Source organism: Lactuca virosa, chromosome 5 (assembly GCF_052849685.1).
Source record: "Lactuca virosa cultivar CGN04683 chromosome 5, Lactuca_virosa_CGN04683_v6, whole genome shotgun sequence".
Classification (NCBI taxonomy): Eukaryota; Viridiplantae; Streptophyta; class Magnoliopsida; order Asterales; family Asteraceae; genus Lactuca; species Lactuca virosa.
The window spans coordinates 55264192-55291025 of record NC_136430.1 but is presented as its reverse complement, the minus strand read 5'-3'; the positions used below and the strand labels follow the sequence as shown (position 1 = coordinate 55291025).

General features: G+C 38.5%; 1 protein-coding gene and 1 non-coding gene across 2 annotated transcripts; one reads left to right on the top strand and one right to left on the bottom strand.

Moving 5' to 3' along the window:
• Nucleotides 1–684: 684 nt before the first annotated feature.
• Nucleotides 685–1863, bottom strand: LOC145111275 (uncharacterized). The gene has a single exon (XM_079047569.1). It carries the CDS (start codon nucleotides 1861–1863, stop codon nucleotides 685–687), a length of 1179 nt encoding a protein of 392 aa, XP_078903695.1.
• A 1095-nt stretch (nucleotides 1864–2958) lies between these two features.
• LOC145117894 (small nucleolar RNA R71) lies at nucleotides 2959–3065 on the top strand. The gene has a single exon (XR_013712887.1). It is a non-coding gene; the product is annotated as a small nucleolar RNA R71 (small nucleolar RNA).
• Nucleotides 3066–26834: the final 23769 nt, after the last annotated feature.

Sequence of the window (26834 nt, the reverse complement as noted above, 5' to 3'; positions counted from 1 at the left end):
CTTGGCTTTGCATCTTGCTTGGCAAACAAGTATTTTATCGCAGAGTGGTCAGTAAAAACGGTGGTTTTAGATAAAATAAGATAAGGGCGGAATTTGTCAAAGGCATACACCACGGCTAGTAATTATTTTTCGGTTGTGGTGTAGTTTTCTTGGGCTGGATTTAAAGTCTTGCTTGCATAATAGATGGGTCGAAAGTGCTTATCAACCCTTTGGCCAAGTACAACTCCTAATGCAAAGTCGCTTGCGTCACACATTATTTCAAAGGACAAGTTCAAATTCGGGGCAATAATGACAGGGGCATTAGTTAATTTTTCCTTCAAAATCTCAAATGCAGCTAGACACTCTTTAGAAAAATTAAAAGGTGCATCTTTTAAAAGTAATTGAGTTAGAGGTCTAGTTATTTTAGAAAAATCTTTTATAAAACGGCGGTAAAAACCCGCGTGTCCTAAAGAACTCCTAATGCCCTTCACATTGGTTGGTGGGGTTAATTTAGCAATTGTATCAATTTTTGCCCGATCCACCTCAATGCCCGCCTTGGATACCTTGGGACCTAAGACTATACCCTCTTTAACCATAAAGTGACATTTTTCCCAATTAAGAACTAAATCGGTCTTTTCACACCTAGCAAGCATCAAGTCAAGGTTAGCAAGACAATCATGAAAGGAAGATCTAAAAACAGAAAAATCATCCATAAATATAATATATGATCCCCGCATTTAAAAGCTTGACCACCTCCTTTTTGACCACTTCTTGCATCTTTGGGTTCAACCGCCTTTGATGTTGCACTACCGGCTTTGCTCCTTCTTCCAGGTTGATCTTGTGAGAGCGATAAGAAGGGCTTATCCCCTTGATATCAGTGATGTTCCATGCAATGGCACTCTTTCTCTTTTTTAAAACATGGATTAACTCTTCTTTTTTAGATTTGGTGAGGTCAAAAGCTATAATAACAAGTTTTTGTTCACCCTCTTCAAGAAATGCATACTCCAAATGATCAGGTAAAGTTTTCAGGTTTGATCTCGTGTTTTGTACACTGAACACGTCGAGTCCAGAGAGGTGACTCGTCGAGTCCAGGCCAAAATCCCCGTCTGATCGCGATTTCTCGGACATACTCGTCGAGTCGATGGATGCTACTCGGCGAGTCGAGTATTCTGCACTTCTGATTAGTTCATCGTATTCAGCTTCTTCGAGCAGTCTCTCTATCTCCTTTATATCTCTTTTAGCATAAAAATCATCTTCAAAGGCAGTGGTAAAACTGTTTGGCTTGTCTTCTTTCCATTCTTCCATTAATTCTTCCAACATATCAACCGAAAATGTCGTGTCATCACTAAACCTTGCATGCTTCATGGCTTGATCAACTCCAAATGCAACTGATTCATCCCCCACCCGAAGGGTAAGTTTAGAATCTCGCATGTCTACTATAGCACTCGCGGTATTGAGGAAAGGTCTTCCAAGTATGATCGAGACTTGAGGATCCGCTTCCATGTCTAGTACTATGAAGACTGCGGGGAAAACAAACTTATCAACTTTTACCAATAGATCTTCGCATATTCCCCTTGGAAATGTGACCGTTTTATTTGCTAAGTGAATTGCCATTCGAATTGGCCTTGGCTCCGGAAGATCTAATATCTTGAAGAATGAATATGGTACGAGATTTACACTTGCCCCCGAATCAGCTAGTGCATGAATAGTTGCTAGATTTCCGAATTGACAAGGCAATGTCAAACTTCCCGGATCACGCTTCTTCTTAGGTAATTTGTTCAACATGGCAGCTGAAAAATTTTCATTTAAGACCACGTTCTTCACCTCTTCCATCTTCTTTCTATTAGTTAGAAGCTCCTTTAGAAATTTGGCATATTTAGGCATTTGTTCGACCGCCTCGATGAATGGCATATTAATTTGAAGGGCCTTTATGTGTTCCAGGAACTTTTGGTAATCAACATCTTGCTTTTCTTGTCTGGCTCGAGCTGGAAATGACAGTGGAGGCTGATATGGCTTAACAGGAGGTTTGTTTTTGTGTTCAGGTGGGGGACTCGTCGAGTCCCTATCTGGGACTCGGCGAGTTGGATCGGGAATTTGTCATTCTTCAGTTTCTGCTTTACCTCTTACACCAACTTATGATCTTCTTTCTGAATAGGGGCCAGAGGAGTTATAATCTTCCCACTCCTAGTTGTTACTATATTAATATGTGCGCCTTTCGGATTGCTTTCGGTATTGCTAGGAAGTCCACCCGGTCGTCTCTCGTTCACTTGTTGTGCAAGTTGACCCAACTGCTTTTCTATGTTGAGAATGGATGCTTGCTGATTCCTAAGCAGATCTTGTTGATCCTTCATCATAATTTCGTGTTCTCTCAACATGTTTTGTTGATCTTTTATTGCAGCATCGGTATCATTATGCCTTTTCTCGGATGCGGCTATGAATCTTGTAAGCATATCTTCCAAGTCTGATTTCTTTTCTTGAACCGGTTCCTCTATTTGATAAAAACCTCTTTCTTTTTGCTTATACTTTTCCTCCTTTGCCTTCTTGTACTCATCATATGGTAGCCATTCTTTCTTGTGTTTTCGCCAGTTATCATCATACCTATCACCACTTGAATTGCACAATTGTACTTTCCGGTTCCCGTTCTCGTCAAGGTCACAATCTTTAGTAAGGTGAGGCCCTCTATAGTTTTCACATCCCACTCTAATGGCATGGATGGATTGGTCCATCTTAGTCATTCTTCGATCCATGCTTTCCAATTTTGCCATCATTGCTGCCATGTCATCGGTAATAGAATTCACTACCCCTCGAGTTAATTCATTCCTTGGGTTATGATATTCTCTAGAGTGCTTAGAGAATTCTTCAATTAGTTGCTTTATCACCGGGGGTGGCTTCTTTGTGAGTGGTCCTTGCGAATCAAGGAGCTACCTAGTTGTCACGTTCACTCCATCATAGAAAATGGAGACTTCTTGTTGGCTGTTTAAATCATGATGTGGGCAGTTCCTTAATAAGCCTTTGTATCTCTCCCACGCCTCATAAAGTGATTCGCCAGCTTGTTGCTCAAAGTTTGCTATGGCTTTCTTCAATTTTTCTATCTTTGATGGAGGGTAAAATTGATCAATAAATTCCTCATGCATCTTGGCCCAAGTGGTGATGGATCCTGGAGGGAGTGATTTCAACCAATCTTTCGTAGCTCCTTTGAATGTGACTGGTAGCATACGAAGCAATACGGTGTCGCCAGCCACATTAGGGACATTGAAGTAGTCGACTATATCGTTGACCTCGTCTAGATGCTTGTATGCGTCCTCATGATATTTTCCGTAGAATGGGATTTCCTTAAGTTGGGCGAGTATGTGGCCCTTAAGTTCAAAGGTGGCAGTTGCAGGAATCGCGGGTTGCACGAGTCCTGGGCCGCTATCAACACGCATCCTTTTCTTCCATTCGCCCATGGGAACTTCATCGATGTTAGCCATGGTGTTAGCTATTTTGCCTTCTATTTCGCTTCCTTCTTCGTATTCGGATTCGTTTCCTTCTCCTTCGGTTTCGTACTCGGTTTCTTCCTTCGTGTTGCTGGATTCTCCAACTTTCTGGCCCTTTTTCTTGCTAAAAGCTGATTTGAGGCTCTTAAATGGTGACTTCTTTGGTGTTGAAGATGATTCTACGGGTTTGTTCTTGTCCTTCCTAAGAGTGGATTCTGGGTTTTCGAGCGGTGGGATCAAGGGTGTGTCTGATCCTCGGGTCATAAACGTACTGCAATCAAAACAGAAAAACACGCGTAAAAAGAACAAAAATGAACTAAAAACGAAAATGTGCAATCAACAATGGACTCGTCGAGTCGGTTCATAGGGACTCGGCGAGTTCACTGCTAAAACAATAAAAATTTGAAGTAAAAATCCTAACAACTGAAAACTAAAACTCAAACCTATTAACTAACTTAATTAAAACAGTAACTTTGTTCAAGATAAATCTTACACAAAGGATCGATACCACTAGCAATTAAATTAATTTTTAGAACCGTTCCCCGGCAACGGCGCCAAAAACTTGATGTATGTTTAACGAACTAGTTTTATTCCTACTTTTAAATGTAAATTAGACACACAAAAGACAGTGTACCTGTGAATTGGTGGTATAGATCTAGCAAGCAGGGTATCGAACACAGGGAACGACAATTAAACTAACTAATAGAATTATCTAAAAACAAATAATAAAGGAAAGGGTTTTCTCTAGGTTTACAAGACTAGAAACTTAACTAACACTTTAACTAAGCAATTAACAGCTAGGCAAACAAAAATTCAACTAAATTCAATAATTAAGGAGACTTCTGTTTAGGTTTGAATCATTTGTTCCTATGGTTGATTTTTATGGCAAGTCCAATGGATTAATTAGCATTGGCTACCGATTAGTGTGATTAGGTTCACGTTCGTTATTACTAATCCTTAAAAAACACATCAGTTCAATCAATGTCAAGTTGGTTAAATTAACTAATTTCCTAGTTTATTGATTCGGGTTAAGTAAGACTTGTAGTAGCTAATTGAATTGGTCGTTCAATTACCCTCTTGTTGATGGTTCGTCACACAAGCTCACACATTAACTTACCAATTCCCTAGTTAACCCTAGTTTCACGTTCGCTATTCCTAGGCATATAACAATGTTTTCACATAAATCATATGAGATTAGCAATTAAAGAGCTGTTCAGGCAACTTAATTTACTGGTTAATTAACAAAAAATAGTTGTTGTTAACACATAAGATTCTTTAACAAGCTTAACAAAACAACATTCACCAAATTAAATTAATCCAACCACAAAAATCAAACCATATTCACAAAATCATCTATCCTAAACAGAAGATATGAGTCTTAGCTCATGATTACGACCTAAACTAACTCAAAAATGAAATCATTTGGTTCATACATAGTTCAAACAAAAGATTAAGTAAAGAGTAAACCTAAATTGCCTTGATTCTCCTCAAAAACGAATGTAGGGTTGATTCTATGGTTTCCAGCACCTCAGCAGCACCTTCAATCGCAACTTAGCCTCCAAGGTTTCATGAGAGACACCGGGTATCGATCTCAAAGTCTTTATTTATAGATTTGGGTTGACTCGTCGTGAAAGAGCCACACTTTCATATTTCTGAAAGACCCAAACTTTCATACTTGACAATTTGTTACTCCAAAACATGCTACTTGCATATTCATAAAAACAATATTTTACATTGATAAATTGTTTACATAAGACTGGATACAAACCGACTATTACAAATTTTTATATGTTACATAACTTCCCAGGACACTATAATTTATACATACATGAGTACAAAATACAATAGTTTCAAACTATTCAAAATCTTCCAACAGTATATGATTATACTGGTTACTTATCTCCTGCAATTTGTTAAACATTGAGAGGGGTAAGCGGTGACGCTTAGTGAGTTCAATAATAGATACAATATAACGTTATGCCATATATATACTTCAATATGGCAGAAGCAAAGAGGAACAAGAAATAACAAAGGTATATGTGAATCATGTGACAAACTTTCCATATCAATCAATGATTTGATTCAAAGATATACGATCAATGAGACATGACAATTTCTATACTTGATATACATCAATAAAGCTTCGGCCCAAATGGCACAGAAGACATACCCTTTCTGATTTAAACATTTCGGTAGATTTCAGGCTGAAAGCCCTGTCCAACCTTCTGCCAATACGATAGAATAGAAGTCATTCTCTTACGAGACATGCTCTACATGGACAGAGGCTACATACCAGTATCACCGTGAATCTAAGTCCTTTCACTAATCACATGGTCAAAGGTATAGCTTTGCTATCATAAATAGCGGAAATAATAATAACGGAAAAGCACATAGCACATATAACACATAACATACAATTGTTCCTATATATTGAACTCACCGTGAAATAACCGAGGGTTAAAATAGTAATTTGGGCAGTACTTCGTTACTATAATTAACTTTCTTCGATGAAAACCGGGAGCTTTTTTGAAAACCAGGCCCTACGAGGGTTGAGCTTCAAACCGAAAAGATAAATTTATCGGGCACTTCCAGGCGTATTTCGAGTGTTTCGGTATGATCCCGGGGCTTCGGGGGAAGTTGGAATGCCTTAAAAATGGGTTTAGGAGTGAAAATGTGAGAATTTTCCAAACTTACCTGGGAGGTCTCGCACCCTCCCTTATATAGTATGCGAGACCGAGGATCAACGGCTGAGAAGGAGACATGCGGCAGCAGATGCGAAGGCCAAGTGTCCGATATGAGGCGAGGCAGGTGGCTTCGGATGCGAGGAGTCAGCAAACACGCGTCGGTCTTCAGACGTGCCACGATTCGGATGACTCAGCGAGATTGGACACGGGGCAGGCATGCGAGATGGGGCGACGTGGCCGAACCTAAGCCATGCGAAATTCCTCGATTTTTGGGATTTTCTCGAATTTTGTGTCCCGAACTTCTAAAATCCATAACTTTCACATACGAGCTCCGTTTTCGACGTTCTTTATATCGACGCGTAGGTAAAGTTATGCTCTACAACTTTCGTTTAGACTTCGTCGGCTAATTTTAAATTTATTTTTAATATTATTATTTTTAACGGTCCGGGACAGGAAAATTCGTTAAAAATTCATAACTTCTTCATCCGATGTCTGTTTTCGTCTGTATTTTTACCGTTGTACTATTCTTGACGAGACCTTCGATTCTCGTTTAGGTTGTGTTGGCTAAAAATCACTCGATCTAAAATTCGAGTTTTTAGCTGTCTGCTGCTAAGCTGAAACTTAGAAAAATCATAACTTCCTCATACGAAGTCAGATTTGGGCGTTCTTTTTTGAAAATTCTCAGTTTAAAAAATACTACGACTTTCATTTAGATTACTAAAGCTAAAAAGTAGTTTATCAAAAACTCATTTTTTACGTCATTCGGTGTCGTGCCGGTATTATCGCGGATCTTCGATTGGTCATAACTTCTTCGTTATAACTCAGATTTCGATGAGGTTTTCACCTAAATGCTTCTAATGAAATTATCTACAACTTTGAATAATAAAATTTTACTTATTTCAAATTTTATATTTTCGTTAAATTTCGATATTTTAACTTTTAATTAGAATCTCATAAGACTTCCAATATTTTCCGAGTGATTCTAAACATAGTTTTACTTCATTTCTAGTAAAAACTATCTTTTAGAACTCAATACTCAATATCACACAATATTTCATAATATTATTTACTTTTATCATTTACAAAACACGATTTCAAAACGTGTATGTTACAAATACCTCCTCCTTTTGAGGATTTCGTCCCCGAAATTACATCGATTAAAATAAATGGGGATATTTCGCTCTTATCTCATTCTTATTTTCCCAAGTATAATTTGGGCCTCGATGGTGTTTCCATTTGATAAGCACCAACTCTACTTCTTTATTACGTAGCTCAGTGTTAACGTAGCCTTATTAGTTTATTTATGTTTCATTATTATGGCCAGCCCATGTGTGTTGTGGCCCATTTTCTATACCTATGTACACTTTGTATATATATATATATATATATATATATATATATATATATATATATATATTGTTTCATGGAATGAGAGAGGGTTACGGGAAATTCTATCAATAACATGGTATCAGAGCATTTCCTGATTACCCTTCAACCCTAAGTCGACATCTCCTTCCTTGTTAATTGTTTGATCTCTCATCTTCATTCTTTCCCTATCTGTCTTCTTTTCTTCTTCTCCTCATCATGTCTCTACCAATGAATGACAAGCCTTCATCAACAATCAATATCAAGTATGCAGTTCCCTTTGTTCTGGACTTGGATCAGATGAACTATGACATTTGGAGAGAATTATTTGAACTTCACTCTATTGGGTATGGTGTAGATGACCATCATCAGCCTCCTGTCACTGCATCAGGCGATAAAGATAAAGAGAAAATTGCTGAAGCATCTTCTGCTGCGAAAACGTCTTGGCTTCGTGTGGACTCCATCGTAAGATCATGGTTATATGGTACACTCTCCGTACCTCTTCTCAACATGATTTTCAAGAAGCAGGCAACAGCCTATGGAGTTTGGGAAAATCTTGAAAGGGTTTTTCGTGATAACAAAGCATCCAAAATCATTCAGTTATATCGAGAACTCAGAAACATCTCTCTTGGTAACTCTTCCATCACAGACTACTGTAACATAATCAAAACTATTGCTGATCAATTAGAACACATGGATGCTAAAGTTTCTGAAACTAACCTTGTCGCATACATGGTTAATGGCCTGTCTTCCAAGTTCCAGTATATCGCAATTAACCTCCGACACCGTGACCCACCTCCATCGTTCTGGGATGCTAGATCCATCCTATTATGTGAAGAACAACAAATGATTCAAGATGAAAAACGTGATTCTGTAATCACTCATGCCGACAATTCGTCATCCCCCCATGCCCGAACTGTGCAGACCTCCTCAAACAACCCTCCTTCATGGCAGCAGAACAACACCGGTGGCAGGGGTGCGTACCGTGGGCGTCGCAATGGTCGCCGTGGTGGCCGAGGTGGAGGACGCTTCGGCGGGAGAAGCAACGGCGGTGGGCATTCTCATGGCGGTGGCCTGAATCACGCTTTCTTTGGTCTGAATCAAGCTCTTGGCGGCAGCCCCTTTTCCTTCGATAATCAGCGTCCTCGTCAAGGGACTTGGATCTGGACCTACACTCCACACATTACTAATGGACCCAACTCTCATGGAATATTGCCAAGCCCAAATGACCATTTCCCTCACACCAGTGGGCCACGATCTCAGCTAGCCCATCCGAATACAAATCAACAGCAACATCAATTTTTTTCGTCGGCCCAACAGTTATCCTCTCAACCACAGGCCTATTCTACTCAAACCCAATGTTCGGAGCCCACTGCTCTTCCGCAAATGTTTAATACCACGACGTTGAATGATCTGGGGCAAGCCGATTGGTACATGGACATTGGGGCTACCTCACATCTTCACTCGAATGCATGTATACTTAAGTCTGTTTCAGATAAATCCAGTAATTTTTCATCTGTCTTAGTTGGTGATGGATCCTTCATACCTGTAACAAAAATGGGACACACTACCCTTCCGCTTCCCAATCCTTATCGCACTTTAACTCTTCGAAACATTTTAATTACTCCTTCTATTATTAAAAATCTGATCTCTGTTCGTCGTTTTGTTCGTGAAAATAACTGTTCTATTGAATTTGACTCTTTTGGGTTTTCTGTGAAGGATTTCCGCACCAAACAAATTCTCATCCGATGTGATAGCACTGGGGATCTTTATCCTGTCACTTCTTCAAATTATCAAGCTTTCGTCTCCCTTGCTCCGTCTGTTTGGCATCAATGTCTTGGTCATCCTGGTCAACATGTCATGAAGCACCTTGTTCAGAATCGTTTTATTTCATGTTCTCCTAATAAAGAGTCGACTTTGTGTCATGCATGTCAATTGGGTAAACAATTCAAATTACCATTTAGCGCTTCTAGTTATGTTTCTCAGTTTCCGTTTGAATTAATTCATTCTGATGTATGGACATCTCCCATTGACAGTTTGAGTGGTATTAAATATTATGTTATTTTCTTGGATGATTTTTCTCATTATGTTTGGGTTTATCCTATCCGTTCCAAATCTGATGTGTTTGACAAATTCGTGCAATTTAAAAATTTTGTTCATAAACATTTTCAAACAACCATAAAGTCTTTTCAATGTGACAATGGTAGTGAGTACGACAATCATAAATTTCGCACCCTATTTTCTCAAAACGGCATTCGTTTTCGATTTTCATGTCCTTACACCTCTCAACAAAACGGAAAAGCCGAACGCATGCTACGCACCTTAAATAATACCATTCATACTCTTTTGTTTCATGCTCGGCTTCCTCCCACATTCTGGACTGAAGCCCTCCATATGGCTGCTCATCTCCTTAATATCCTTCCTTCTACTACTCTCCACAATGTCATTCCGTTCTATAAACTATATAATAAGCACCCCTCCTATGATCACCTTCGTGTATTTGGATGTCTTTGTTATCCTCATATTAATGCCTCTCATAAACTTGACTCGCGATCTACTCCATGCATCTTTCTTGGGTATCCTATCAATCATAGAGGATATCGTTGTCTTAACCTTGACACCAATAATATCATCATCTCCCGTCATGTTGTCTTTGATGAAACCATCCTTCCTTTTGGTTCGATGATACCTAACCAAGCTCCTTCTTACACTTTTTTGGAGGATACTTCATCTTCCCATCCTCTCTCTACTACCTTAACTCCATACCTTTCTCATTCTCAGAATACATCAACTGAGAATGTTAGTACTACTCCCACTCCTCACACTCCTCTCTCGCCCTTAACCATTCCTCATGTAAACCCTACACCTGGTCCTTCTTCACCACCTACCTCTCCTCCTTTGGAACCCACCTCAAAGTCATCTACCATCTCCAATAACAGTCCATCTCCTATACCCCCTCCTTCACACCCAATGCTCACTCGTAGCAAACAGGGTATTTTCAAACCCATCCGTAAATTAAATTTACATGTCGATACCTCCTCTCCTGTTCCCAAAAATTATTTACAGGCTTTTAAGGATCCAAATTGGCTTAATGCCATGACAGATGAATATACTGCACTTATCTCTAATCAGACTTGGGTACTTGTTCCAAGACCACCTGATGCTAACATTGTTAATTGTATTTGGTTATTCAAGAAGAAACTCAATGCAGATGGCTCCTTATCACGCTATAAAGCGCGTCTTGTAGCTAATGGTCGTAGTCAGCGACCTGGTATTGATTGTGACGAGACTTTTAGTCTGGTGGTCAAGCCTGCTACCATCCGTACAGTTCTTAGTATTGCTGTCACGCATCAGTGGCCTATTCGATAGCTTGATGTTAAAAATGCGTTTCTACATGGTAATCTTCAAGAAACAGTCTATATGCATCAGCCTCTGGGTTTTCATGATCACTCTCATCCTGATTATGTTTTTCTGCTTCAGCAGTCCTTATATGGTCTCAAGCAAGCACCGCGTGCGTGGTTTCAACGGTTTGCCACCTTTATTTCTCGCATTGGTTTTGTTCACAGTAGATGTGACTCCTCTTTATTTATTTATCGACATGGTACTCACGTGGCATATCTGTTACTATATGTGGATGATATTGTCCTAACAGGCTCATCGACTCAGCTTCTATCTCACATTACTTCTCTATTGACCACTGAGTTTTCTATGACAGATCTTGGGGATCTTCACTATATTTTGGGCATCTCGGCCACTCGCTCGGCTAATGGGTTGTTTTTATCTCTGCAACAATATGCTATTGAGATTCTTGACCGGGCTTCCATGATCAACTGTAAATCTGCATCTACTCCGACTGACTTATCAGCTAAGCTTGATGGCACTGGTACTCCTGTTGCTGATCCTACCTTATATCGCAGTTTGGCAGGTGCGTTACAATATTTGACATTCACTTGACTTGATATCACTTATGCGGTTCAGTAGATTTGTTTATACATGCATGACCTGAGGGAACCTCATTTTACTGCTCTCAAGCGCAGCCTGTGCTATATTAAAGGTACCACATCTCATGGTCTTCAGTTATTTACCTCTCCCAGTCGCTCGATTACTGCCTATTCCGATGCTAACTGGGGTGGGTGTCGTGTCACACGTCGATCTACATCGGGTTACTGTGTCTTTTTAGGACACAATCTTCTCTCTTGGTCATCCAAACGTCAGAACACGACTTCGCGGTCCAGTGCCGAAGCTGAATATCGGGGTGTTGCTAATGCTGTGGCGGAAACTTGTTGGCTTCGTAATCTTCTTATTGAACTTCACTATGTGCCAGACAAGGCTACCATTGTCTACTGTGACAATGTTAGCGTTGTTTATATGTCATCCAATCCGGTTCAACATCAACGTACGAAGCATATTGAAATTGATTTGCACTTTGTTAGAGACAAAGTTGCCACCGGACATGTTCGTGTTCTTCATGTTCCATCTTCCTCTCAGTATGCAGATATTTTTACAAAGAGTCTTCCCTCACCATTGTTTCTTGATTTCCGGTCCAGTTTGAACGTCCGTTATTTTTCTCCCCGTTCAAACTGCGGGGGGGGGGGGGGGGGGGGGGGTGGGGGGCTGTTAACGTAGCCTTATTAGTTTATTTATGTTTCATTATTATGGCTAGCCCATGTGTGTCGTGGCCCATTTTCTATACCTATGTACACTTTGTGTATATATATATATATATATATATATATATATATATATATATATATATATATATATATATATATATATATATATATATATATATATTGTTTCATGGAATGAGAGAGGGTTACGGGAAATTATATCAATAACACTCAGTCGTTCTTTCGTTTACGATCTCTTCAGGCTCTTCTACATAAGTTAACTTATTATCCAGTTTCACCTCGGATAACGGAACTGCTTCATCATATATGCTTAAACATTTACGCAGATAGCTCACATGAAACACATCATGAATACCTGCCAAATCTTCCGGCAATTCCAAGCGGTATGCTTGTTTACTAATTCTCTAGATGATTTTAAAAGGACCAACAAATCTAGGACTTAGTTTTCCTTTCTTCCCAAATCGCATAATGCCTTTCCACGGGGATACCTTCAGCATTACGAAATCACCCACCTGGAATTCTATGGGTCGTCTCCTCTTTTCTGTATAGGACTTTTGTCGATCCTGAGCCGCTTTCATTCTTTCTCGTACAATTTGAATCTTGTCGGTGGTGTCTTGAATCATTTTAGGGCCTCCAAGGATCGTCTGTCCACATCACGCCAACATAATGGTGTACGACATTTTCGACCATATAATGCTTCATATGGTGGCATTTTGATTGAAGCGTCGTGTAACCTACACGTTTTGAAATCGTGTTATGTAATTTGAAAAGTTAATAATATTATGAAATATTATGTGAAATTGAGTGTTGAGTTCTAACAGATAGTTTTTTACTAGAAATGAAGCAAAACTACGTTTAGAATCACTCAGAAAATATTGGCGAAAACCTCGTTAGAAACATTTAGGCGAAAACCTCGTCGAAATCCGAGTTATAACGAAGAAGTTATGACCAATCGAAGATCCGCGACAAAACCGACACGGCACCGAATGATGTAAAAAGTGAGTTTTTGATTAACTACTTTTTAGCCTTGGTGATCAAAATTAAAGTCGTAGTATTTGTTAAACCGATAATTTTCATAAAAAGAACGCCAAAATCTGACTTCGTATGAGGAAGTTATGATTTTTCTAAGTTTCAGCTTAACAGTAGACAGCTAAAAACTCGAATTTTAGATCGAGTGATTTTTAGCCGACACAAACTAAACGAGAATCGAAGGTCTCGTCAATAGTAGTACAACGGTAAAAAGTCTGACGAAAACGGACGTCGGATGAAGAAGTTATGAATTTTTAACGGATTTTCCTGTCCCGGTCTGTTAAAAATGATAATATTAAAAATAAATTCAAAATTAGCCAACGAAGTCTAAACGAAAGTCGTAGAGCATAATTTTCCCTACGCGTGCATATAAAGAACGCCAAAAACGGAGCCCGTACGCGAAAGTTATGGATTTTAGAAGGTTTGGGTGCAATTTTCGAGAAATTCGCATGGATTGGAGCCGGCCACGTCACCCTCACAAGGATAAAGCCGATTTCGGTGAGTCATGCTCGCCATGTGTCCGAGCCAAAGACCCAGCTGATGACGCATCGCCTTCTGATTCGTCCGAACAGCAGTCCAATGCGCGTCCGACGCGCCTCGCCCGTGTCACACTTCCGAGCCTCGCACCTGGCCTCCTCGCATGCGCGACGTCTGGCGTCCGAACCAAGCTCGTGCTGGCGCGTGGTCTTCGCATCTGCTGACTCCCCTAGCCTCGGATCCGACCATCGCAAATTCACCCTATAAATAGGAGGGCTGCGAACCCTCCCGAGAAAATGTTAGAAAATTGGCAAATTTTACCCCTTAGCCTATATTTCTTACATTCCGACTTCCCCCGAAGCCCCGGTATTAATTCCAATGCCCGAAACACACCCCGAAGTTCCCGAGAAGCCTGAAAAAATTATCTTTTCGGTTTTGAAGCTCTACCTTCGCAGAGCCCGGTTTTTCAATAAATCTCCCGGTTTTCAACGAATAAAGTCATATTTAGAGCCGAAATGCTGCACATATTATTATTTTGACCCCCGGTTAATTCAAGGTGAGTTTAATATATAGGAACAATTGTATGTTATGTGTTATATGTGCTATGTGCTCTTCAGTGTTATTATTCCGGTTTATTTTCCCGTATTATTTTTATTCGCTATTTTTAATAGCAAAGTAATACCTTTGACCATGTGATCAGTGAAAGGACTTAGATTCACAATGGTATTGGTATGTAGCCCCTGGCCATGTAGAGCATGTCTCCGTAAGAGAATGACTTCTATTCTATGGCATTGGCAGAAGGTTAGACAGGGCTGAAAGCCTGAAATCTACCAAAATGTTTAATCAGAAAGTGTATGTCTTTTGTGCCATTTGGGCCAAAGCTTTATTGATGTTTATCAAGTATGGAAATTTATATGTCTCATTGATTGTATATATTTTTGAATCAAATCAATGATTGATATAGAAAGTTTGTCACATGATTCACATATGCCTTTGTTGTTCCTTGTTCCTCTTTGCTTCTGCCATATTGAAGTATATATATGACATAACGTTATATTGTATCTATTATTGAACTCACTAAGCGTCACCGCTTACCCTCTCAATGTTTAAAAAATTTGCAGGAGATAAGTAACCAGTATAGTCATATACTGTTGGAAGGTTTAGAATAGTTGTAATATTACTTTTGTATTTCGGTTTATGTTTGTATAAAATTACAATATCCTGGGTAGTTATGTAAAATATTAAAACATAGTCGGTTTGTATCCAATCTTTTGTAATCACTTTATCAATGTAAGATATTGTTTTATAAATATGCATGTAGCATGTTTTGGAGTAACTATATTGTCAAGTATGAAAGTTTGGGCCTTTCAGAAATATGAAAGTTTAGAAATGGGTTCTTTCAATCATGGTATCAGAGCGGTGGTTTAAGTGAACTAAATTCCATGGATTGGTATTTTGACTTAAATTATTGGAAGTTCAATATATGAACTGGAATCATTGTAAATATATGGATACAAACCATAGGAAATACTTAAGTGGCGTATTGGGTAATGATAAACCCTAGTATTCTAAGATATTAAGTTACTTCAAAAATTTTAGAGAATTAGTTTATGTGAACTAGGAATTTTGAGAATTTCTAGATTTAAACATAGATTGTTAAGTAAAGATGATAGGATATGTATCTAGTATACTTTAGGTTGAATACCTAATCGGGACAAGCACTCAAATATTAAGAGGAGATATGCCTTATATTCTATTAAGTGCTAAATGATAAGTAAATATAGCATGCTTTAGGTTTCATACCTATATTGCTATTATTTGAGAAAGTTTAAGGTCTGTTGCCGACCTTGGTTTAGAAAATTTTATGTTCTGAATTCTAAGAATTTTCGTAATAGAATTTACATGAAACTTTTCGAAGTGATAAAGAGACTTATGATAGTTGACATCGATAAGTTTAAAAATAAACGATCGCGGGATATCGTAAAATAATAAATATGAAGTGTTATCGTAAATAGTGTATTAATACCAATAGAGTGGTAATATACATTTTAAGTATGTTTGATATATAATAACATCTTTGGAAGAAAGATGTGCGTTTGAAACACGTTTGGGTGAGATAAATGTGTTGGTACAAATCCATGAAGTTGTTCCATCGCCGTTCCGATTGAAGCAGTGATTGTCTATAGAGTCGGAAGAACCGAAGCCGGTGATAAATACTTCGACAGTATCGAAATTTATGTGGTATCGAAAGGCTAATGAAGTTTTCAGACTCAATAGGCCAAGGCTTTGTGATGTAGTATGTAGTTCAAGTAGTAACATTATATAGGATGCTCAGACTTAGTATTTAATAATACTAAGTGATGATTCACTTCTATCACATCCTTATGAAAGTTCCATTATGTGTTAAGCCGACTTTAACATACATGATTAGGATGGTGAATTAAGTCATTTATTAATAAAAGGTTAAGTAACTTACTTGTTTAAGTAAGTTAGAATGCTTAGTTAAAGAAACAATACACCCATAGTATTGTATGAGAAGAAATGTTGTAGGTAGGAATGACAGGGAACCAAGTTGAAGCTAGTAGAGCTTGTTGAGATGCAGCTATAATACAGACTTCTTAGGATAGACTCCTATGAAGAAGACTTAAAAGATACAACCATGAGAAGAAAACTTACTCATATACAGGAATGATGATGTCATGAAAGGATAATGAAACCAACAAATGTGCATGATGGTTTGCATGAGTTTGAAGATGATGCAGGTAGTTGAAGACCATTTATCTCCATGCTGCTAGAGTAAATTTTGGTTTAGTGTGTCTTGTAGAGTAGACACTACCCGAGAAAGAATTTATATGAAGAATTGGAAGTAAAATTTCTATCGACCTATGAAAGAGTATTAGAATATGCTAGATCGAGCTTATACATAAAAAGAATTCTAGAAGGTGAATTTAAGTAATCCAAGATATGTTTGATAGAAACGTGAAAACCCTAGTTGAGTCTAGGAGAAATTGTTGTATGTATTAGTTTGAACACATTCATGTGTAATAAGTTGTTTTGTGATTTTGAATGGTGACTTGGAAAACTGCGAGACAATACTTGGGGCGAATATGAGTAGGTGTGAATGATAGTAGAGGCCTATACTATCGGAAGCACAGGACTCACGCTTGGATCAGGGAAAGTCACAAGGTTACCAAGAAGCTAGTAAATGATTCCGTTTTATTCATGTGTATCGTTACCTTCATTTCAGTAATGACTAAGAAGACAATTATCGTTCAAATCTTAATGTCATAAAGAGTGGAGTCCGATTAATATAAATCTACAAAGATAAAGTTGATTGGTTTAGAAAGCCATGTATTGAGTAATGACGAAACTTCAGTCAAGAAGGAGATGGTCGAGATGGTCGATAGAAATATAACGATCTTCATTAAAGAATTGAGCAACCATTAACTAGAGATGTTACCTGTTATGAAGGCGATGAAGAATTCAGTTATTCATGGAAGGATTACAGTATGAAATCCGTGATTTAGTAATCAATCGAAATATTCTATCATTTGACAAAATTGTTGTGTATGTCCGAAAGCACGAATTAGAGATACGTGGTGGTATTCTTTCTGTTCCGAAGCATCCACGTGTGGATCAAACTCTTTTTGTTTTCTTTATTCCATCAGCTCGATTTATTCGATCTGATTATAATACAAGAGTTTGGTTCGTTATGTGTCTTGTGCGTTATAAAATCAAAGGTCATTAGAATATGACCATTCGAGTTGTTGTTATAGCAAAAGTAAAGACCTTATCTTGGGTTTACTCTATAAACCAAGAAGGAGCAGGAGTCTGTAATGAGAATTGAGTTTTAACTCAAAGATTAGGATCGAAGTCCCAATAGAGAATGATGAGTGGGTGCAGGTTTGAGCACTGCTAGTAATTAAGAAGTTTGAAGAGTTTGAAAATCGTTTGGCAAACCAAAAGTTAAATATCGTACATTTTAGATTACTACAGAGGAAGTAAGTTAGGACTCGAATGTTGTTACTAGTAATTTCCTCGTAAACTTTAGATCTGCTCACATCTTATTTGATTGTGATGCCTCAGATTCTTTTGTGCCTTATAAATTCGCACATTCTTTTCAAATTGCTTGTTACGCAATTGTCCAATCATTTCATATAGATAACATAGGAAACATATCATTACTTGCTGATAAAGTCTATAGAGATAGTATCATAGGAATTGAAAGTTATAATCTTCTTGCTAACCTAATTCCTATCTCCTTGCCTAACTTTGATATTATTCTCGGCATGGATTGGTTGTCAAAGAACCACACAAAAATCTTGTGCTACGAAGAGATAGTATGCATCCCTATTGAAGAAGAGGATTCTATTTATGTCTAGGTTGAAAATAATAACTTCTTTCTTAAAAACTCGTAAATTTATAACGAAGGGATATTCTACTTATCCGGCTAATGCAGTTGATATCTCAAGAAAGGGGAAGAAAACTGTAAATGATGTTTCCATTATTAATAAAAATCTTGATGATCTTCCCGATGATTTACCTGGAATACCTCCGGATAGGCAAGTAGAATTCTGAATTGACCATATGCTTGGCGCTACTCTAATTGCCAAAGACTGCTATATAGAATGATAGCATTTGGTTAATTGTCGACCAGCTGACTAAGAGTGCATATTTTCTCGCCATATGTACAACGGTTCTAATGGAGAAATACGCACAAGTTTACTTAGACGAAATCATCGTGAGACATAGTGTGCCACTAAAGATTATTTCCGATCATGATAATCGCTTCGCTTCTCACTTTTGGGCGAGTATGAAATGTGGATTGGGATCTCGAGTTGCTCTCAGCACAGCTTATCATTCCCAGACAGATAGTCAAACGGAGAGAACGATCCAAACAGTAAAAGATATGCTTCGTGCACGTGTCTTGGAGTTCGGTGGTAACTGGGATAAATACTTTCCTCTTGTTGAATTTTCGTATAATAACAGTTACCACGCTTCAATCAAAATGCCACCATATGAAGCATTATATGGTCGTAAATGTCGTACGCCATTATGTTGGCGAGACATAGGACATAAGATCCGTGGAGGCCCTGAAATGATTCAATATACCACTAATAAGATTCAATTGGTATAAGAAAGAATGAAAGTGGCCCAGGATCGACAAAAGTTCTATGCAGAAAAGAGAAAGTGGGTGATACTGAACGTATCCCCGTGGGAAGGTATTATGAAATTTGAGAAGAAAAGGAGATTGAGTCCTAGATTTGTTGGACTTTTCAAAATTATCTAGAGAATTGGTAAACAAGCATACCGCTTGGAATTGCCTGAAGATTTGGCAGGTATTCATGATGTATTTCATGTAAGATATCTATGTAAATGCTTGAGCGTATATGATGAAACGGTTCCATTATCCGAGGTGAAACATGATAATAAATTAAGTAGAAGAGATCGTAAATGAAAGAACGACTAATCTATGTAATAAAGAAGTGAAGCTGGTGCTTGTCAAGTGGAAACACCATCGAGGCACAAATTATACTTAAAAAAATAAGAATGAGATAAGAGCGAAATATCCTCATTTGTCTAAATCGTTGTGATTTCGGGGACGAAATCCTCAAAAGGAGGAGGTATTTGTAACATACACGTTTTGAAATCGTGTTATGTAATTTGAAAAGTTAATAATATTATGAAATATTATGTGAAATTGATTGTTGAGTTCTAACAGATAGTTTTTACTAGAAATGAAGTAAAACTATGTTTAGAATCACTCAGAAAATATTGGAAGTCTTATGAGATTCCAATTAAAAGCCAAATAGTAAAATTTAGCGAAAATATAAAATTTGAAATAAGTAAAATTTTATTATTGAAAGTTGTAAAGAATCTCGTTAGAAACATTTAGGCGAAAACCTCGTCGAAATCCGAGTTATAACGAAGAAGTTAAGACCAATCGAAGATCCGCGACAAAACCGACACGGCACCGAATGACGTAAAAAGTGAGTTTTTGATAAACTACTTTTTAGCCTTGGTGATCTAAATGAAAGTCGTAGTATTTGTTAAACCGAGAATTTTCATAAAAAGAACGCCAAAATCTGACTTCGTATGAGGAAGTTATGATTTTTCTAAGTTTCAGCTTTGCAGTAGACAGCTAAAAACTCGAATTTTAGATCGAGTGATTTTTAGCCGACCCAACCTAAACGAGAATCGAAGGTCTCGACAATAGTAGTACAACGGTAAAAAGTCTCACGAAAACGGACGTCGGATGAAGAAGTTATGAATTTTTAACGGATTTTCCTGTCCCGGTCTGTTAAAAATAATAATATTAAAAATAAACTCAAAATTAGCCGACGAAGTCTAAACGAAAGTCATAGAGCATAATTTTCCCTACGCGTGCATATAAAGAACCTCAAAAGCGGAGCCCGTACGCGAATGTTATGGATTTTAGAAGGTTTGGGTGCAATTTTCGAGAAATTCGCATGGATTGGAGCCGGCCACGTCACCCTCGCGAGGATAAGGCCGATTTCGGTGAGTCAACCACGCCACGTGTCTGAGCCGAAGACTCAGCTGATGACGCGTCGCCTTCTGATTCGTCTGAACAGCGGTCCAATGCGCCTCACCCGTGTCACACTTCCGAGCCTCGCACCTGGCCTCCTAGCATGCGCGACGTCTGGGGTCCGAACAAAGCTCCTGCTGTCGTATGGTCTTCACATCTGCTGACTCCCCTAGCCTCGGATCCGACCATCGCAAATTCACCCTATAAATAGGAGGGCTGCGAACCCTCCCGATAAAATGTTAGAAAATTGGCAAATTTTACCCCTTAGCCTATATTTCTTACGTTCCGACTTCCCCCGAAGCCCCGATATTAATTCCAATAACCGAAACATACCCCGAAGTTCCCGAGAAGCCCGAAAAATTTATCTTTTCGGTTTTAAAGCTCTACCTTCGCAGAGCCTGGTTTTTCAATAAATCTCCCGGTTTTCAACGAATAAAGTCATATTTAGAGCCGAAATGTTGCACAATTTATTATTTTGACCCCCGGTTAATTCAATGTGAGTTTAATATATAGGAACAATTGTATGTTATGTGTTATATGTGCTATGTGCTCTTCAGTGTTATTATTCCGGTTTATTTTCCCGTGTTATTTTTATTCGCTATTTTTAATAGCAAAGTAATACCTTTGACCATGTGATCAGTGAAAGGACTTAGATTCACATTGGTACTGGTATGTAGCCCCTGGCCATGTAGAGCATGTCTCCGTAAGAGAATGACTTCTATTCTATGGCATTGGCAGAAGGTTAGACAGGGCTGAAAGCCTGAAATCTACCAAAATGTTTAATCAGAAAGTGTATGTCTTCTGTGCCATTTGGGCCAAAGCTTTATTGATTTATATCAAGTATGGAAATTAATATGTCTCATTGATTGTATATTTTTGAATCAAATCAATGATTGATATGGAAATTTTGTCACATGATTCACATATGCCTTTGTTGTTCCTTGTTCCTCTTTGCTTCTGCCATATTGAGGTATATATATGGCATAACATTATAGTGTATCTATTATTGAACTCACTAAGCGTCACCGCTTACCTTCTCAATGTTTAACAAATTTGTAGGAGATAAGTAACCAGTATAGTCATATACTATTGGAAGGTTTAGAATAGTTGTAATATTACTTTTGTATTTCGGTTTATGTTTGTATAAAATTACAATATCCTGGGTAGTTATGTAAAATATTGAAACATAGTCGGTTTGTATCCAATCTTTTGTAATCACTTTATCAATGTAAGATATTGTTTCATAAATATACATGTAGCATGTTTTGGAGTAACTATATTGTCAAGTATGAAAGTTTAGGTCTTTCAGAAATATGAAAGTTTAGAAAGGGGTTCTTTCACGTGGTATTTGTTATTATACGAAAATTCGACAAGAGGTAAGTATTTGTCCCAGTGACCACCGAACTCCAAGACACATGCACGAAGCATATCTTCTACTGTTTGGATTGTTCTCTCCGTCTGACCGACTGTTTGGGGATGATAACATGTACTGAGAGCAACTCAAGATCCCAATTCACGTTGATTACTCGCGCAAAAGTGAGAAGTGAAGCGAGTATCACGATCAGAAATGGTCTTTAGTGGCACACCATGTCTTGCAACAATTTCATCGAAGTATACTTGTGCATATTTCTCCATTGGAGCCGTTTCATGCATGGCGAGAAAATGTGCACTCTTAGTCAAGCGGTCGACGATTACCCAAATGTTATCATGCTGTCTAGTAGTCTTTGGCAATTTGGTAATAAAATCCATGGACAGCTCTTCCCATTTCCATACAGGAACACTAAGACTTTCTGGGGTTCCATAAGGCTTTTGGTGCTCTGTTTTGACTTGTAAGCATACTAAGCATTCATGTACATATCTTCCAATGTATCTCTTTAATCCAGGGCACCAATAATCAGCTCTTACATCATAGTACATTTTATTTGTACCAGGATGTATTGACAGTTTAGACTTATGGGCTTCATCTAAAATCTTCTGTCTTAATCCACCAATCTTTGGAATCCATAGCCGATTCTTGAATACCTTCAATCCTCGTGGATCATCAAGTAAAACATCAGTATAATGTACCATCCCTTCTTTCTTCACATTTTCTGGCTTTAGAGCCTCTACTTGACATTTGTCTAGTTCATCTAGAATAGTGAACTTTACTGTAGTGTGAGTAATAGCATAACACATACTATTACGATAAACCTTTCTGCTAAGTGAATCGGCAACTATATTGGCCTTTCCAGGATGGTACAGAATTTCACAGTCATAATCTTTGATCAGCTCCATGTCTCTTTGTTGTCTCATATTCAGAGTTTTTCGACTGAATATATACTTGAGACTCTTGTGGTCGGTAAATAATTGGCATTTTGTACCAAAAAGATAATACCTCCAAAGTTTTAGGGAAAATACCACTACAGCGAGTTCGAGATCATGAGTGGGATAATTCTTTTCATACTCTTTTAGTTGTCTTGAGGCATAGGCTATCACTTTACCACCTTGCATCAACACACAACCGAGTCCCAATCTTTAAGCATCGCTATATAAGGAGAAATCATCATCACCTTCTGGGAGTATAAGATTGGAGCATGATTCAAAAGATCTTTTAGAGTTAAGAAAACTTTTTGTTGGGCTTCACCCCATTCGAACTTCACTTCCTTCTGTGTAAGACTCGTGAGAGTTACGGCTATACGAGAAAAGTATTTAATGAATCTCCGGTAATATCCCACGAGACCCAAGAAACTGCGAATTTCGGAAGCATTACGGGGCACTTCCCAATTTTGAATGGCTTCGATTTTGGTAGGATCTACGGACATACCGTCACCAGAAATAACATGGCCGAGAAATTGAACTTGGCGAAGCCAAAATTCACATTTCGAGAATTTAGCATATAGTTTCTCTTTTCGAAGAAGTTCTAATACCGCACGAATATGAATGGCATGATCAGCTTCATACTTGGAACAGATTAAAATATCATCAATGAATACGATGACAGATTTATCAAGCATTGGGCGGCATACCCGACTCATCATATCCATAAATACAGCAGGAGAATTTGTTAGACCGAACGGCATGACAAGGAATTCATAATATCCATATCGAGTACGAAAAGCAGTCTTTGGTACATCCTGCTCGTGAACTTTCAACTGATGATAGCCAGATCTCAAATCAATCATTGAGAAATAGCTAACACCCTGAAGTTGATTAAATAAATCGTCAATGTGAGGTAGTGGGTACTTGTTCTTGATAGTCACTTTATTTAGCTCACGGTAATCAATACACATCTGCATCGATCTGTCCTTCTTCTTGAAAAACAATACCGGAGCACCCCAAGGAGAGGTACTCGGTCGAATAAAGCCTTTGTCAAGTAATTCCTGCAGTTGGATCATCATTTCTTTCATTTAAGTTGGCGCAAAACGATAAGGAGTCTTTGCAATCGGAGCAGCACCAGGCACAAGGTCAATTCAGAATTCTACTTGCCTGTCCGGAGGAAGTCCAGGCAAATCATCGGGAAAAACATCAGGATATTCGTTAACAACGGGAACATCATTTACCGTTTTCTTTTCCTCTTTTGAGAGATCGACTGTGTAGGCCAGATAGATAGAACACCCTTTCGATATGAATTTACGAGATTTGATGAAAGAGATTATTTTTAAGATTCTTTGTTCACCGTAGACATAGATAGGATTCTCCCCTTCAATGGGAATACGTATTATGGTTTTATAGAACAAGAGTTATGCGTGGTTCTTTGACAACCAATCCATGCCGAGAATACTGTCAAAGTTGGGCAAGGAGATAGGAATCAGATTAGCAAGAAAATTGTAGCCTTCAATTTCTATAACACAATTCCTATAGACTTTATCAGCAAGTAATTATATACTTCCAGCAGTATCTACGTGAAATGGTTGCACGAGTGCATAGCAAGTAATTTGAAAAGAATGCGCAAATTCATGAGACACAAAAGAATCTGAGGCACCAGAATTAAATAAGATGTGAGCAGGTCTAGAGTTGACAAGAAATGTACCCGTCACAACATTCGGGTCCTCGCGTGCCTCCTCTGTAGTAATCTGGAATGCACGACCCTTAGCTTTTGGAACCGCCTCCTTTTTAGTTGGAGTACCCTTTGATTGTTGAATAGGAGCTTGACTTCTCGCCGGTTGTTGAACAGAAGCTTGACTTCCCGTCATCCGACTAGTAAGAGTATGGCAAAAACGCTTCTTGTGGCCAGTAATACCACATGCATAACAAGTAACATCCTTCCTTGGGCAAGCTGGCTTTATGTGACCCGTTTCTCCACATCCATAACAGACAACAGATTCCTTGTCTATTTTGCATTGGCCTGGATGATTCCTTCCACAAATGCGACATGAACGTGATTGAATAGAAAAAGATTGTGATCTACCGCGGCCACGAAGGGCATTTTGAGTTTGCACTTGTTTACCAGGTTCAGTTTGAACAAATTGAGCTGGTGGAATAGAGGGACCAGGAACAGTTCTTTCAGTACGTGGATGCTTCGGAACAGTAAAAGTGGCACCACGTATTTCTAAGTCATGCTCGCGTCTTCGAGCATACTCAACGGCTTTATCGAATGAAAGAACATACCGGTTGGCAACGAAATCGTGGATTTCGTTCCGTAGTCCCTCCATGAATAACTGAATTTTCTCGTCTTCAGTTGGAATATACTTTGTAGCAAACCTTGCTCTTTGATTAAACTGAGTTTCATACTCATTCACAGTCATTCCTCCCTGTTTAAGCTCGAGGAATTCCTTCTCCAATCTCCTCCTCATGTCTAGAGGACAATACTTCTCTAGCAAACGAGTTTTGAACATTTCCCAGGATAAATTCTCCTGGTCAAACCCGTTGAGAGCTTCGTATGTTGCTTCCCACTATACCAAGGCTTCTCCGATGAGCATTGCAGAAGCATAATTAGCCTTGTCCTCATTATCCACATGAGAAATATGAAACACTTTCTCTGTGTTCTGGATCTAGGTAAGAACAACAATGAGATTAAGAACACCTTAAAACTTCGTAGCACCACTACTCTTGAAATCTTTGAACGAGGGACGCTTCACCCCCCCCCCTTTTGAAGATTCTCCAGTGGCTTTCTCTTTTCCTCTATCACCGTTCTTTTTGTGTTCTTTGAGAGTCTGACGAATAATACCAGTAAGTTTAACCAATAGTCGCTCCTGACGAGGAGATACTGGAGTATTTACTTCATTAGGTTGAGGACCTCCACCCACCTCAGGGGTATGGCTACTCACCTGTTCAGCCATTGCTCTGCAATATGGAGTAACATTGTATTTTAGAATATTAGGGTTTATCATTATCTAATACTCTACTTAAGTCTTTCCTAAGGTTTGTATCCATATACTTACAATGATTCAGTTCATATATTGAACTTCCAATAGTTTAAGTCTAAATACCAATCTGTGGAATTTAGTTCACATAAACTACTGCTCTGATACCATGATTGAAAGACCCACACTTTCATATTTCTGAAAGACCCAAACTTTCATACTTGACAATTTGTTACTCCAAAACATGCAACTTGCATATTCATAAAAACAATATTTTACATTGATAAATTGTTTATATAAGACTGGATACAAACCGACTATTACAAATTTTTATATGTTACATAACTTCCCAGGACACTATAATTTATACATACATGAGTACAAAATACAGTAGTTTCAAACTATTCAAAATCTTCCAACAGTATACGATTATACTGGTTACTTATCTCCTGCAATTTGTTAAACATTGAGAGGGGTAAGCGGTGACACTTAGTGAGTTCAATAATAGACACAATATAACGTTATGCCATATATATACTTCAATATGGCAGAAGCAAAGAGGAACAAGAAACAACAAAGGCATGTGAATCATGTGACAAACTTTCCATATCAATCAATGATTTGATTCAAAGATATACGATCAATGAAACATGACAATTTCTACACTTGATATACATCAATAAAACTTCGGCCCAAATGGCACAGAAGACATACACTTTCTGATTTAAACATTTCGGTAGATTTCAGGCTGAAAGCCCTGTCCAACCTTCTGCCAATACCATAGAATAGAAGTCATTCTCTTACGAGATATGCTCTACATGGCCAAAGGCTACATACCAATACCACCGTGAATCTAAGTCCTTTCACTAATCACATGGTCAAAGGTATAGCTTTGCTATCATAAATAGCGGAAATAATAATAACGGAAAAGCACATAGCACATATAACACATAATATACAATTGTTCCTATATATTGAACTCACCGTGAAATAACCGAGGGTTAAAATAGTAATTTGGGCAGCACTTCGTTAATATAATTAACTTTCTTCGATGAAAACCGGGAGCTTTTTTGAAAACCGGGCCCTACGAGTGTTCAGCTTCAAACCGAAAAGATAAATTTCTCGGGCTCTTCGGGCACTTCGGGGCGTATTTCGGGTGTTTGGTATGATCCCGGGGCTTCGGGGGAAGTTGGAATGGCTTAAAAATGGGTTTAGGAGTGAAAATGTGAGCATTTTCCAAACTTACCCAAGAGGTCTCACACCCTCCCTTATATAGTATGTGAGAGCGAGGATCAACGGCTGAGAAGGAGACACGCGACAGCAGATGCGAAGGCCAGGTGTCCGATGCGAGGCGAGGCAGGTGG

Excerpts from the sequence above, each read along its gene's own strand:
- LOC145111275 (XM_079047569.1), bottom strand. The coding sequence starts at position 1,863 with ATGCCTAAATATGCCAAATTTCTAAAGGAGCTTCTAACTAATAGAAAG.